The 15,508-nt window shown below is 46.4% G+C and overlaps 1 protein-coding gene across 2 annotated transcripts in view; it reads left to right on the forward strand.

Moving 5' to 3' along the window:
• Positions 1 to 973: 973 nt before the first annotated feature.
• The window catches only part of TAF3 (TATA-box binding protein associated factor 3), a 181,425-nt gene continuing 166,890 nt past the window's right edge, over positions 974 to 15,508 (forward strand). The window contains exons 1-2 of one of the 2 annotated variants that reach the window (XM_049626781.1): positions 974 to 1,323; positions 6,446 to 6,688. In XM_049626781.1, coding sequence (XP_049482738.1) covers positions 1,158 to 1,323; positions 6,446 to 6,688 — 409 coding nt within the window. In that variant the 5' untranslated portion in view covers positions 974 to 1,157. The remainder of the gene's footprint in view (positions 1,324 to 6,445; positions 6,689 to 15,508) is intronic. The other variant, XM_049626782.1, reaches the window with a different exon arrangement.

Below are 15,508 nucleotides of genomic sequence, written 5' to 3' on the forward strand. Positions count from 1 at the left end.
AGGGGAAGGGAGGAAGGAACACTCCAGAAGCTTGAAGTGGGTGGGGAGCACAAAAGGGCATATTTAAGAGGCCATTGGATCAGCCATTACAATTGGCTACCCACAGGCTGAATCTGGCTTCACTGTGGGATTCGTTTGGCTTGCAAATTAAAACTTTAGACACGTATACCTAACATTTACAACTCGAGATATTTATCACAAAGTCTCGATTTGTGGCAATTTGAAGAGATAGGGCAAACACTTGGCTGGGGCTGAGAGAAGGGTCTGGGGTAGGCAACAATTCCCCCAATCTCTGCTTCATCGATTTAAGGTACTTGTTCAGACTGTGTAGGCAACTGAGTTGTACTGGACCCAGGGGTGGGATGAGAATGAGGAGAGTGATGCAGGAATTCGGGGGGGGGGGCAGTCGTTTGGCTTTTTAAAAAATACTATATTAAAATAATGACTGATCTTCAGTTTTCTGGTGCTCTCCTAAATTTTGCACCGACGCTAGAGTCTCGCTCGCCTGACTCTAATCTCCGAGCAGCAGGGACTTCATTTCGCCTGTACAGTGGTAAGCATCAGCATAGGCAAGATCAGATCGGATCAGATCTGCATTTGGGGGAGCACTTCAGTTCCCACGCTCCAAATCCCGCCCCTGCTGCACTCACAACCTCTCGGGTTCCCACTTCTCTCTAACACTCGGATTTCAATTTCCTATCCTGAGTACCTCTTTCGCCCCTAAACCACTGACTGTCCCCTCTCCCTTCCCCTCCAAGCGAGCCCACCCGGGAAGGCCCCAAGCACCTGCCTCCTCGGGCGCCTCCTCCACCTGCGCTCAGCACAAGCCGTTTCCTGCATCCTCCCAGGCCCGACAGTCGCTCCCGACACCATCGCTCTGCTCCAACAGGGCGGAGCTTCCTCATTGGCGCGCTCAGCATTCGACTAGTGCTGCCTCGCCCCGGCGACCGTCCAGCGGGAGGCGGAGCGAGTCCAAAATGGCGGCTCTCAGGCTGGCGCGCTCCGTGCTGCTGGCGCTTTGAGGTGGTCGCCAGGGGTCGGGGGGACGATTTCCCCGCCGCGGGGGCCCTAGAGGATGAATCGAGGGCTCTGCTAAGGTTAGGCGGTGGGGGTGGAGAGAGTGGCAGCAAGGGCTGCGGTGGAGTCCACGGAGCGGGATGTGCGAGAGTTACTCCAGGTCGTTGTTGAGGGTCTCGGTGGCGCAGATCTGCCAGGCGCTGGGCTGGGACTCGGTGCAACTCAGCGCCTGCCACCTCCTCACGGACGTGCTGCAGCGCTATCTGCAGCAGTTGGGACGGGGCTGCCATCGGTACTCTGAGCTGTGTGAGTACCGGGCTGGGTGCGGGAGGGCTGCCTCTGGCCAGTCACGAGTGACACCTCCGGTCTTCCCTTCTCTATCTCAGCGTCTCCGAGATGTTCGTCCTTGTCCCCCTACCCCGAGATCGGGTGTTTTCTCGGCCTCTGACGCCCCTCGGGTTCCGCTGCCCCCTGGAAACTCCAGTCATCGCTGTGGTGCCTCTCCCTCTTCCACTAACTTCCCGCCTCCAGCCGGGACCCCTGTCCCCGCTCTCAGCTCCACGCCCTCCCTCACCTCCTCTCTGATCGGAAACCAGCATCGGTCTTTTCCTCGCCGTCTCGTTTTTGCTGCGTGTAGAACCACCTCCAGAATGCCTCGCAGCCTCCTTTACTTTGGTCCTTCTCCTCCCTTGCCCGCAAACTACTACAACTAGTTGTCACAGGCGCTCCGTCTACCGGCCGTTTCTTACAAGGCTAGCCATTCTTCAGCTCGTAACAACACATACTCGTTGACAGCTCTGCTCCGTTGGGGACACTGCCTCTCCTTTCTGTATCTGCCCGTTTCGTAGAGAGCATCTCTGCGCTCGCTTTCCCAAGGCCACCTTTGTCAGTTTCACTTCGATTAACTTTCACTTACTTCTCCGTTACTCATCGATTTCCTCCTTTATGTTTTTAGGTCAGTGGTTATCCGAGTGGGGTAGAGGGAACGCAGGCGATTGACAAGGGTCCCCAGATAGTCTGGGCTGCAGTGTTTATTTTATTTTATTTTTTTAAGTGAGTGTCTGGCAGGATTTATAGCTGATGGCGTTTAATAATTCGGAGTATTTAACAGAAACCACATCTCACTGATGTGAAGTGAAGTGTGTGTGTAGGGGGAAGTACCAGCCACTTCAATTTCAGGTCATTGCCCGAAGTGGTAAGCTGGAGAACTGAGTGACGCGTTCCCTGGGATGTTGTGCTTTCTCAAGGAGGTTCCTTCTGAGACTGGAGGATTGAGACCCGCAGACACGCTTTGCTTCTTAGGCCCCAGATTCCATTCCAGCTTCCACGGTACGACCGCAACAAGCCGTCCCCAACACACATCTGCACGTGTCATTTTTTTTTTTTAATTTTTTTTTTAACGTTTTATTTATTTTTGAGACAGGGAGAGACAGAGCATGAACGGGGGAGGGTCAGAGTAGAGAGGGAGACACAGAATCTGAAACAGGCTCCAGGCTCCGAGCCATCAGCACAGAGCCCGACGCGGGGCTCGAACTCACGGACCGCGAGATCATGACTTGAGCGGAAGTCGGCCGCTTAACCGACAGAGCCACCCAGGCGCTCCTACGCGTGTCATTCTTAAAAATATTTTAATTGGTGGGGCGCCTGGGTGGCTCAGTCGGTTGGGCGTCCGACTTCGGCTCAGGTCACGATCTCGCGGTATGTGAGTTCGAGCCCCGCGTCGGGCTCTGTGCCGACTGCTCAGAGAGCCTGGAGCCTGTTTCCGATTCTGTGTCTCCCTCTCTCTGACCCTCCCCCGTTCATGCTCTGTCTCTCTCTGTCTCAAAAATAAATAAACGTTAAAAATATATATATATTTTAATTGGTACTCCATCGGTTACAGGCTGAAAATCCAATAAAACTCTTCAGCAGCACGTGGTTTTCTCTGTAAGCCAGCTTTTTCTTATCTGCTGCTATCCTAATCTCAACCGTGCTGAGCCACCGGCCTCATCCAAAACGGTTTTAAGCTGTCCGTTCCTATATAGCCGCGTGCGGCTTCCTAGAGTGTCCTTCACCCCCCCCCCCCCCCCCCCCCCGCCTCTGGCCCCCCTCAAAACTACTTGTGTTTTGAGACTCACTCATGATTTAAGAAACTCATGTCATCTGCTCCCATAATTCTGTGCATACTCTGGTGTGTTAACATCTTGCTTTGTAATCATCCATGTCTCTCTCTGTGTCTCTCTCTCTCTCTCTCACCCTTTCCTTTCCTCTCCCCAGGTGACAAATTTATTGCATCTGTGTTCTCTAACCTAGTATGGTGCCATAATTTACTAGGCACCCAGGAAATAAGTGAATGAACTGATAACCTACTACCATAATAGCTATTTAGTCACCTGACTTTTTGAGTTCCAAAGTAATGTATTTTGGGAATGCCTGATTTCACTGATCCCTCTCATCTAAATTTGGAACCGCAAAGTGATAACGCTCTTTCGCCCATGTCTTGACAATACACCGCCAGTACAATACCCTCCTGGCTTTCGCTTCTTTTCCCTCCCTCCCTTCTCCATGGTCCGCGAGACTACTGTTGCGGTCACGCGGAGTCCAGCTTAAGTTTTGGCTACCAAGTTCCCTAAATAAGGGCAGATGTTCTGTATTTTTGGGTAATGAAAATATCCCCTGAATACATAGCTGCCTTTCCTGCCTTCTACACAGAACCAGAACATGCGCTCGCATTGTAAGTAACCAGGTATTCCACGGTCACCAAGTAATCGTTGTCCTGTGTTAATGTCAACCCCTTTTCTAATTACCCGGTTTGTGTAGTCAGTTTCCTTGCTTCTGGTGAGAATGTGACTATCAGGTTCATTATCCTCCATCATGGTTTTGTGGCTTATTAGCAATGCTGATCCCTGGTATATTTATTAGTTACAGACTTTTTGTTAGGTTCTTTTTCCTATACTGAGTTTTAAACTCAGATTTTGTCCTCCAGTTACCACTATGGAGTCTTGTATTCTTTAAATCCTTTAACTCCTCTTTGTCTTTTTGACAACACTGACTGAGGACCACTAAGAACTGAGCGCTGTGTTACAGACCTGGATGTCCTAAGGCACAGCCCCTGCCCACAAGGTGGGGACAGGGGTGCAGACTGTGGACAAAACAAACTGGTGGCGTTCGCTCCTTTTTAAAAAATGACTCTCAAGTTACAGCAAGGATCGGAAGTTGCCATTAATTCAACGAATAATGCATTTTAAGATTTCCCTAAGGTAATGATTTCTGAAAGCACGCAGGGCAGATGTTTCTCCGTGCATCGTAGTATGGATTAAGTATGTGCGTGTGCACTGAAAGTAGGTGCTGAATATTTCAGAATGACCCTTCGGGACTAGCACTCGTCACTCACCAATTGCCTGGTATGGGCAGTGAATGCAAAGGGACTGAGGTGAAGGAGAGGTGGGCGTGGGCCGTGGGCTGGGGCAGGATTACTTCCGGGAAGGCTGAGATTTGGAGTGGAGTGGACCCCAGGCCTGAGAAGAGCATAACCTGGGACATCCAGGTCGGATGGAGTGTGATGGGGGGCCCAGGGAGGTGGCCAGCCTGACACGTGTCGCCGGTTCACTAGGAAGGTGTTACAGGAAAATGGACAGCGGAGTGAAATCTGCTTTGGGAGGGACGGTGAGGGAATGAAGACATTGGTGGGAAGCACCGCATGCTTCCGAGGACGGAAACAGTGTGGTAAGAGCGGTCTTTTAAGAAGATGGCGCTCTCCCTGAGTGCAAGGTGCAAGAGAGACTCCATGACGAGAACTGGAAGCTGAATGAGAGAGCGATGGTAGGAATAGAGATACAGAAAAAGTTCTGAAATCCGTGGCCCAAAATGGGGGGGGGGGGGGAACCGAAAGGCCCTGGGTTGAAATTGCGAAGCATATGGACAAATTCAAGATGTCCATTTTTCTCTGGACTGAGGAGAAGAAAGCTTTTCATAGGAATAGAAGGACTATTCTGTTAGCTCATCTTAACCATGTCGTCAAGAGGAAGAATGAATGTTGATTTTATTTATCCCTTCTGTTTTCTGCATCATGGGAGTAACTAACCCCTACCTGTAGCGGAATTCAGAGACTACAGAAGTGTTTGAGGTCAGAAGGGAAAGTCTCCCGCTTCCCCCTGTGCCCCGGCGCTCAGCCCCTTCCACTGTTAATGGTTGGACGCATATCCTTCCAGAACTTTTCTCGTAGGCGTGAGCAAGCATGTGTCTAAGTTTTTATGAACTTTGGGTTACTTTCATTTTACAGCATGATTTAAATTCAGACATACTGAGTTTGAAGTGATCATAGATTTCCGTAAAAATAAATAAATAAATAAACCACTTTTGTAAAGTGAACCTCACCTGAACTTTATATCTTGTCTTCTAATGACATTTAAATTGTATATATAAATTATCTTTATGATATAAGTGTTTTCTGTGAATTCTCTTGCATTTAAAAACCTGACTCAGTGGCAAACAGTGGTTTCCCCTCCTCCACGGGGGATATATCCCAAGACCCCCTAAAACCACGAATGCCTGAAACCATGAATGGTACGGAACCCTATGCATGTACTATGTTGGGGTTTTTTTTTTCCTGTACCTACATATCTGTGATGAAGTTTAATTTATGAATTAGACACATTAAAAGAATAACAATAACCAATAATAATTAGAACAGTTATAACAGTATATTGCACCAAACGTTATATGAGTGATCTTTTTCTGTCTCTCAAAGTATCTGAATGTACTGTGCTCACCCTTCTTGTGATGTGAGCTGATAAAATCCGTCCGTGACACGGCGCAGTGAGGCGAACGACGTAGGTATTGTAGTAGGGGTGGGCCTATTCCTGACCTTCTGATGATAAGTCAGGAGGACCAGCATCTGCTTCCGGACCGCTCGGACTGCGGGTCGCTGAAACCGGAGACAGTGACGCCCGGGATGGGAGGGGAGGAACCAGGGTAGTTCATCCCACAAATACTTACTGTGCGCCAACTATATGCCGGCCACTGTGCTGGGTTCCAGAGAGGCATCAGTGAACAGTGGTGAAAGCGTAATGGACATCTCCTTGGCCCGGGGTGCTAGTTGTTCGATGGAAAAATAGTAATAGTAACATTTACTGAGCATTTGCATTTTGTCAGCCACTGTTCCCCCGTCAACTGCTTCTGATGATGTATTCTGTGCTAGCTGACTGTAGAATGAATTATCTGGCGGTCAGATCAGATTTCAAGCTGACTTTAGGAATCACCTTTCCAATCTGTAAACAGTATGAGGTTTTCTTTAAAATCTATTAAATTCTTTCCAAAAACTCTTAAATATATGTATTGTGTTTGACTCCGAGATACATATTAACGTAATACTTTTTCTTGATATTTAAAAAACAATACTCGTGGAATTTTCTTGAAATAATTTGCATGGCTTTTGACTTTGTTCCAGATGGCCGGACAGACCCAATTTTGGATGATGTCAGCGAAGCTTTCCAGCTTATGGGGGTTAGTCTTCATGAACTAGAAGACTATATTCACAATATTGAACCTGTCACTTTCCCACATCAAATTCCTTCATTTCCTGTCAGTAAGAACAATGTACTTCAATTTCCTCAACCCGGAAGTAAAGATGCAGAGGAAAGAAAAGAATACATTCCTGATTACATGCCACCCATTGTGTCTTCACAAGAAGGTTTGTGATTTCTTGTTTGTTTCTTACTCCTACATTTGTTAACTATCTTGATGGGTTTTTAGTCTTCCTAGTTTTCCTGACTGAATTCCATAAAATGCTATGCCAGCATATAAATTCTAGAAATGTAATCAAAATATTTTAAGGTTATTTACAAATTGGTCTGACATTTAAGCCAACAGACACTTGCACTGGCAGTATGAGGGAGAGCCATGGCACGGGCAAGGTTATGTCTAATGAGGCATTTATTTCCTCCGTAAATTTTAAGTAGGGAAGAACAGAATGTGATCACAGAGAGAAGCTTCTCGGTAGATGCAGTGTATGGGAACGGGGTATTAAATAAGTCAGAAAACCTCTGCAACATAAAGGAAAATTGGGGCGGTTCTTTTCCTCGCCTCATTTTCGTAAATGTGAGTCGGATGATACTGGGAACAGTGAGTGAGTGAATATTCACTAGTGTTGCGCAGCGTTAGCTCCATTTTTAAACGGTGAGTAGAGGTGTGTGTTGTTTGGCCGTATGAAATTTTTGATTAAAAAGTGTAACAGCTAATGAGGCAGACTAGCTGATCATCGCAGAGCCCCTTTTCCCCTGCGTGGTTTTACATGTTGATCGTGTAGGCTCACTGAGGTTCTGAAGAGATACATAAGTAGTTCGTGGTCTCGTGCAGGTCGATCGATGCGCAATACTTTTTCTTGTAAAAATGGGAAAGTTGCAGTTCATTCCCTTTTTACCTTTACACTTGTACCGTTTTACCTGCCACCAGCAATGCCCTAAGGTTCCACTTTCTTACAGTTCACTTCTCATAATCTCCTGCTCCACGTCAATGGCATTCTGGAGTGTTCCCCGTTTGTTTCAGGGCTAGCTTTAAACTGTTTGACAATCTGTGTGTCAGCGTTGCCTCATTTGAAGAACTGGGCAAAAACTGGCCCTCCACCGTAGAGATTTATCGTGGGCTGGTACGTCATCATCACATACTCTGGATCTTGGGTGCGGCGGCCCTACCGACGAGCGCGGGCGCCGTAATTAAAGGTGTCGAGAATGAAGCACCGTAGCTGTGCTTGCTGCTAGCTGCGGCCGTGTGAAAATTTGGATAGGGAGGTATCATACTTTTCTTTCTTTCTCCTTTTCTTTCTGTCTCTCTTTCTCTCTTTCTGTCTCTTTCTTTCAGAGTTTTTGTTTATTTCCAGAGGCAGAGAAAGAGCATGAGCAGGGGAGGGGCAGAGAGAGAGGGGAAGAGAGAGAGTCCCAGGCAGGCTCCTCGCTGTCCTCAGACAGCGGACAGCTCTGTCCACAGAGCCCCTCCCCGGGCTCGAACCCACAAACCGTGAGGTCGTGACCTGAGCCAAAATCAAGAATTGGACACTTAATCGACTGAGCCAGCCAGGCACCCTGGGAGGTGTCATAGTTTTCTGATAAGAGTTGCTTGGGAAGTTGACTTTGCTTGTCAAAGTCAGCTTAGCACGTCTCCACCACATGGTCTTGGGGATTTAATACCCACTGAAAGCAGGAATCCGTTTCACCGCAATCAGTATCACACAAAGCGTGCCTTCCATAAATGTTCTCGAACTGAGTTAAATCTTGAACTTGGCAATCTACACATGCATCTCAGTCATGCCAACTTCCCTCAGTAACTGTTTAAGATTCTGTCTCCTCCTCACCTTTGAATTTATTTGTATTTGAATCTTACTCTTTATAACCCCCGTGGAAAGTCTGTCCTTGTAAACCCCTCATTCCCTATGACAGCGTCTTTGATCTTAGAAGCCTGTATTTGTTACAACTTCTCTAAGCATATATTTGTTTACTTTAAAAGTACAACAAATGCATTTCAGTGTCAACATTATCAAAAGAGGGTTTCTTGGGCAGAGGCCCGGTTAGTAGCTGGATTGCAGAGGGTTCCATTTTCACTCCCAGATGTGAATATCAAGGAGGCCTGGAATTTCCTTCTTTGCTGTTGTCACTCAGTGTGATTGATTAAGCATCCTAGACATCTTCGTGAGAGCAGCGCTGTTAATCCATGATGTGCCCTCTTGTGCTTTAAGAGTCATGTTTGAGTGGCTCCGAAATTTCTAGCTGAAAGGCCACTTAGAAGTACACGAAGTACAAACTTTGGAATTGTGCTCAGAAAACACGAACAGTAATCCAGCGCTGGGAGAGAAGTTAAGGTGTCACACAGGAGGAGACTAACGGAGCGGCGCTGGCCTAAGTAACTGGTACTTAGCGGTTGTCTGGACGATGGGTGATCATGGATTTCATACCAGGGGATCCGTGGTAAGGTTGGCCAGCCAGGACTTCCGTGCACTCTCAGCTGGCCTGTTTCTGAACAGGAGCTACTGTCTTCTCTGTTTAAAACATTCTCATCCATTTTCTCTGTGCCTTTTGGAGCTTTCTAAATCCATTTTGTGGTTTACGTATCTTTCTGTCTCCTCTTATACCTCCTATTTAATAAATCGCTTAATGTTTCTTCTGGCCTTTTACAGAATGTGGACTCAGATGGACGTTTGATTTATCTTAATCCGTGATTCAGGCTCTTCGTTGGTCCGTGCATAACCTGCATTTATTCACTTAGACAGTTACTGAGTCATTTTTAATAATGTAATAAGTCCTATCAAGCTCACTACTGAAAATTAAGCTCAGAACTTTGATAACAGTCAACTCTTAAGTACTTAGTCCCACTTGTTTTATTTTCATAGCATGCAAATGATACACAAGGAGATTCATGGTTAGGGATGTTAGATACTGACTTCGATCTGAAATTACTGCAGTAAATTTTTGAGTTTCTCTTCTGGATCATTTGAAGCAAGAAGAGAATCTTACTTCATTTGAAGTTTTAGGCAAGAGAAATTATAAACATTTTAAAAAGAAATAGCATAAGCCGTGAACACTCCCTTTTCAGCAAACAACAATTACACATGCTCCAAGGAGCAGAAATACTGCTGATTCATAAGGTATGCATATGGTTCGTAAGGTTGCAATAAGTGACAGGCAGGACAATAAGATGCTTATCAAACCTTTTCCTCCTGTTCAGGGAAGGGATATAAAATGCAGTCCTAGAGTTACCATTTTTTAATATAGCCTCCCAAGTCAATTTAATAAATCATTTACCATCTGAAATCTTTCTTTTCCCCACGGGTACAGCCTGTTAGAAAGCCCCTAGTATTCTGGTTCGCGGTGCAGAGGGTGGGATCATTATTATCACACCTGGGATGATAATGCTTGTTCACCAGCTTGTTTGTTTTCCTTGAGAGCCACAGACAGGGCCAGACTTTGGTCGTAAAATATCATTAGCAAAGTACTGTCAGGAGACGACCCACTTACTGACCCTTTGACTTGGCTCGTGGCGGAGAAGCATTGGAGCGTCTTGTCTGCCTGCCGCGGCGGGGGGTGCCCTGGTGAGGGGTAGGGACAGGTGCTGGTACAGACATCGTGGGCCCCGGGGAGCCACCCAGCTGCTCATTGAGTTTATCGTCTTACCAGGTCGCCGTGCCTTTCGGAACTTTCCGTTCATCATCTGTAAAATAGGCTTAGGAATATCTACCTCGTGGACGCTCGTGAGGATTAAGTGACAGGTTCTGTGAGTCATTTGTATAGAATCGGACATGAGACACAGACGCAGCAGTGACGCAGCTCTCTTCCCATTTCACCTTCCTGACTCTTAAGCAGTTTGCAGGTGAAATGCGATCCACATTTGTGAAGTAAGTCTGCAATCAGGATAAATCTAGAATAGCGTTCACCATGGGCTTAGGGGCCGAGGGAGTGCACACCTGAGAGCTGGGCCGGGGTGGATGCCTGGCTGAGGAGCGAGTGGACCGTGGCACGGAGACGATGCAGGAGGAGATGATACGGAGGGAGTTTTTGCCTGCTGTATCCAGTTCGATGTTTAGAAATGAGACCGCTTTCGGGGCACCTGGGTGGCTCAGTCGGTTAAGCGTCCGACTTCGGCTCAGGTCATGATCTCACAGCTTGTGGGTTTGAGCCCCACGTCGGGCTCTGTGCTGACTGCTCAGAACCTGGAGCCTGTTTCAGATTCTGTGTCTCCCTCTCTCTCTGACCCTCCCCCGTTCATGCTCTGTCTCTCTCTGTCTCAAAAATAAAATAAATGTTAAAAAAAAAATTAAAAAAAAAAAAAGAAATGAGACTGCTTTGAAAATGTTTTTTAAATTTTTTTTTTTTTCAACGTTTATTTTTTATTTTTGGGACAGAGAGAGACAGAGCATGAACAGGGGAGGGACAGAGAGAGAGGGAGACACAGAATCGGAAACAGGCTCCAGGCTCCGAGCCATCAGCCCAGAGCCCGACGCGGGGCTCGAACTCACGGACCGTGAGATCGTGACCTGGCTGAAGTCGGATGCTTTAACCGACTGCGCCACCCAGGCGCCCCGAAAATGTTTTTTAAATGCGCACTGCGCTTGGACTGTTATAGTTCTGATGGCCAGTACCTGTGTTTTATCCAAGAACATTCTCTCCCCCGCTTGCCATACACATTTGCAGATTCACATGAGTAAGGTACTTTTTGCTCCCTGTTCTGTTGTGCTGAGCAGCGTCTGAAAATAGCATCTTCTGCCGGAGTCGTTGTTGGGTTCTGAGTGCGGTGACCAGATCAGCTGGTCTGTGAGAGTCTTCTAGGTGGTCTGTTGATGGATTCAGCATACCTGTGTGACGACAGGAGAAATGGAAACCATTTACTGGGCTTTGCTTATGGCAAGAAACGTATCCACCTGAACTTAAACTTGGTAAAGATACTATACCGTTGCCGCTTTTAAGGTTTCTATTTTTAAAAATTTCTAAGTTGACTTTATTCTTTTTTTTTTTTTTAATTTTTTTAATGTTTTTTATTTATTTTTGAAACAGAGACAGAGCATGAACAGGGGAGGGTCAGAGAGACAGGGAGACACAGAATCCGAAGCAGGCTCCAGGCTCTGAGCTGTCAGCACAGAGCCCGACGCGGGGCTCGAACTCACGGACCGTGAGATCATGATCTGAGCCGAAGTCGGACACTTAACCGACTGAGCCACCCAGGCACTCCAACTTTATTCTTTAGAATAGTCTTACATTTACCTAAAAATTGAGAAGATACGGACAGAGTTCCCTTATATCCTGTACCCAGTTTCCCCTGTTATTTTTTAATGTTTATTTATTTATTTATCTTGACTGCGGGGTGTGTGTGCATGTGTGTGCACACGCAAGTCGGGGAGGGAGAGGGAGAGAGAGTCCCAAGCAGGCTCCACGCTGTCAGCACAGAGCCCAGTGCAGGGCTTGATCCTGTGAACTGTGAGATCATGACCTGAGCCACAATTGAGAGTTGGACACTTAAGCGACCCCCCAGGCACCCCTCCCCTGTTATTATTCTTACGTTAGTGTGCTACGTTTGCTATAATCAATGAGCCGGTATTGATACATTATTCTTAACTAAAATCCATTATCTTTAGTTTTTACCTAACATCCTTTTTATGTGCCAGGGCCCCCATCCGGGATGCCCATTATTTTATTGTCATGTCTTGTTGGCTCTTGTTGGCTTTGACTTTCTTAGACTTTCCCTGTTTTCGATGACCCTGACCGTTTCGAGGAGTACCAGTCAGATATAATATAGGATGCCCCTTTATTGGAATTCGAGGTGTTTCTCATGATCAGACTGGGTTACTAGTTTTGGAGAGGAGGACTCCATTGTCATTACACTGTATCACTGTGGACATGATTTATCAGTGTCAGTGTTGACCTTGATCACCTGGCCGAGGTAGTGTCTGTGCATTTTCTCCCCTTGAAGTTACTCCCCACCCCATGCTGTCCTCTTTGGCAAGAAGTTGCCCAGTGCAGCCCACACATAAGGAGTTGGGAGTTATACGCCCCTCCCTGAAGGTAGAGTATCTCCATCCATGAAACTCTTCCGCAGAAATTATTTGGAGCCCTTTTGATGTGTCTCTTCTTCCCCAGAGGTGCCTAGTTTTAGTATGAAGTCCTTTTAAAAAATAACGTTTACAAGTTTAAAATAATTAACAAAAGTAACAAATGTGTTGAAAAATTAACTATTGCCCAAGTATATTGAAGGGTTTTTTAAAAATGTTTGTTTGTTTGTTTGTTTATTTATTTATTTATTTATTTTGAGAGAGAGAGAGAGAGAGAGTGCATGCTTGCAGGGGTGGAACAGAGGGGGGGGGTGGGGGGGGGGAGAGAAAGAATCCCAAGCAGGCTCTGCTCCTCCAGCGCAGAGCCCGACTCGAGGCCCAAACCCATAAACCGTGAGATCGTGACCTGAGCCAAAATCAAGAGTCAGGCGCTCAACCAACCGAGGCACCCAGGCACTCCAACCAAGTGTATTAAGTTTAGAATAAAAGGTCCTGCTCACTTTCCTTATACTCCCGTTTCCCAAGAGTAATCTTGTTTAACAAGCATGAATCCTTCTAGATCTTTTCACGCGAGACGTTGTGACTCCTTAAGTCAAAATTCTGCGTCTGACACCTACCATTTATTTCTCAAGCTGCTGCAGTCTGACTTCTGCTCCCATCCCTTTCTTGAAACAGCCCTCACTGAGATCACCAATTACTACCTAAATGCCTGACCTAAATGAAATTGTTTGTCCTACCTGCTCTTTTTTTGGGGGAGAGGTAGCTTCATGAATTATTGTAAGGCAAATACCTTTTAAATCATGTCCCAGTTCTGGGCGCCTGGGTGGCTTGGTTGGTTAAGCATCTGACTTCGGCTCAGGTCATGATCTCACGGTCCGTGAGTTCGAGCCCTGCGTCGGGCTCTGTGCTGACGGCTCAGAGCCAGGAGCCTGTTTCGGATTCTGTGTCTCCCTCTCTCTCTGCCCCTCCCCTGTTCACGCTCTGTCTCTCTCTGTCTCAAAAATAAATAAACGTTAAAAAAAAAAAGTTAAAAATAAATAAATAAATCATGTCCCAGTTCAAGACATGAAACCCTGCCAACTACCCAGAAGCTCCTCCCAACCCCGTGTGCCCAACTGCAGTCACAGTCCCTCGTCCGTCCCCCAGAAGTGACCACTGGGCTACCCTTGTAGGCATTACTTCCTGCTTGTCTTTAGTTTTATCCGTGAAATGTGTGTCCCTAGGTCCTTTAGGTTAATTGCTTCACCCTCCTCCTAAAATGTTATGTGCCTTTTCAGTCTCTTTTCATCTTTCAGGTCCCCCAACCCTTGCCCCTGCCAAATCCCTTTCTTTTTCTTACCATTTCATTTATTTGTTGAGGAATCTGGGTCATTTGACCAGAGCGATTTCCCACAGTGGATTTTGCTGATCGTGTGCTCATAGCGCAGTTCAGCGTGTTTTTGCACACTGGCAGCGAGAATCTGAGGATTAATCAGACCCCGGTTCAATACTTTGGGCAAGATACATGGACCGTTGCGCTCCTTCGCCAGGAGGCTGATAACGCCTCGTTTTCACTTGCTTGATGTTAGCAGCGTTGGTTGATGCCTGATGCCCGGTGCGAGCATTAATCCCTTAGGAGTTGCAAGGTAGCAATATTCTATCACTTCGTTTTATTTCATTCTCTCGGTAGAATAATGTCATGAGGGAAGCCTTTCCCTCATTCACTGTTTAGTTACTTGGTGGTACAGCTCATCCAGGGCAAGGAAGGTAAATGCTTGAAGGTGAAATGCTCTTTCATTTTGTATACCCAGTTTTCAAGACAATGAATTGGTCCCTTTATCATCCATAGAGGACTGATGAGTTATTTTTTTTTAAATATCAGTATGAACTCATAGTTTTAAACATATCTGGTAGGTTTCTTCCTTTCCAAGACTTACCCGTATTGCAGCTCGATTGTCCCATCTTTGGCCAGCGGCGGCTTCTGCAGTCTGGCTTCTGAATCCTTCTCACGTGACACAGTAGCCTTCAGTAGCGTCCTTGCAGCCTCGCGTATCACAGTGTTTTCGGCTTACCTTGTATGCTCTTGTCCCACAGTTGCGATCATTTTCCAGGGAGAAATGGCATTTCAAGTCCATAATCTGGGTACTAGGAGTACTTGTTACTACTGGTCATTGTTTCTAGGCAGTAGGTAAATACGTATACTCAAAAATAAATGTATTGGTGTATGTGGATAGACAGGTAACAGGGAGGGAGCCTCATGAGTTCGTGCAGATATTTGCAACTCCAAGTCAGGCCAATGGGGTGTTTTACTGTCAGGTCAGTAGATGCTCTTGTCCATGACTAGTACTCTGGTTCCCAGGGAGAAACAAGAGGATGTAATCAGAACACTCCAAAGTATTCCTCTCCTGTATCCTAGATGACACGTATGGCGGTGACACTAATACTGTCCTTCATGATGACCCAAACAGGTTCCAGTTTGGGTTTGTCTGTTTGTTTTGCTCATGCAGTCCTACGATTGCACCATATACACATTGTCAGACCACACAGCTACTTTCTTGAATTCTGTCACCTCATTTCTTAGTTTTTCTAATTTCGATTTATGTTCTTTCATGTCTTTTAGACCATTTAAAAATAGTACAATAAGTGTTTTCGTCTGGTTTTTGAGGACGTTTCTCGTGAACTTTCGTCGTCTGTAGGGATGTTGTTTTGGTGATTTAATCTCCTTTTTCTTATAGAAATGGGGCGTGTGAATGTAGTTTTTCTGAATGTTGGGAAGGAAGTCCCCAGTGCTCCCTCTTCCGGTGTTGGGTGTAAGTGCTCAGAAAAGGCAGCTTGCTTTCTGAGACTTGTGATTTTCTTAACTGCTTTGATTTGGATCTTCTCTTTTCCGTGATGCCAGTCTTCCTTTTCTGCTCAGTCGTGGTGTGGTCCTAGCAGGTTTCTTCTCGCAGGCTCTGTCCTGGACGGAGCAGTGAAGGGGTGGATTTGAAACCTCTGGGCCCA

This window comes from Panthera uncia, chromosome B4, assembly GCF_023721935.1.
Source record: "Panthera uncia isolate 11264 chromosome B4, Puncia_PCG_1.0, whole genome shotgun sequence".
Taxonomy (NCBI): Eukaryota; Metazoa; Chordata; class Mammalia; order Carnivora; family Felidae; genus Panthera; species Panthera uncia.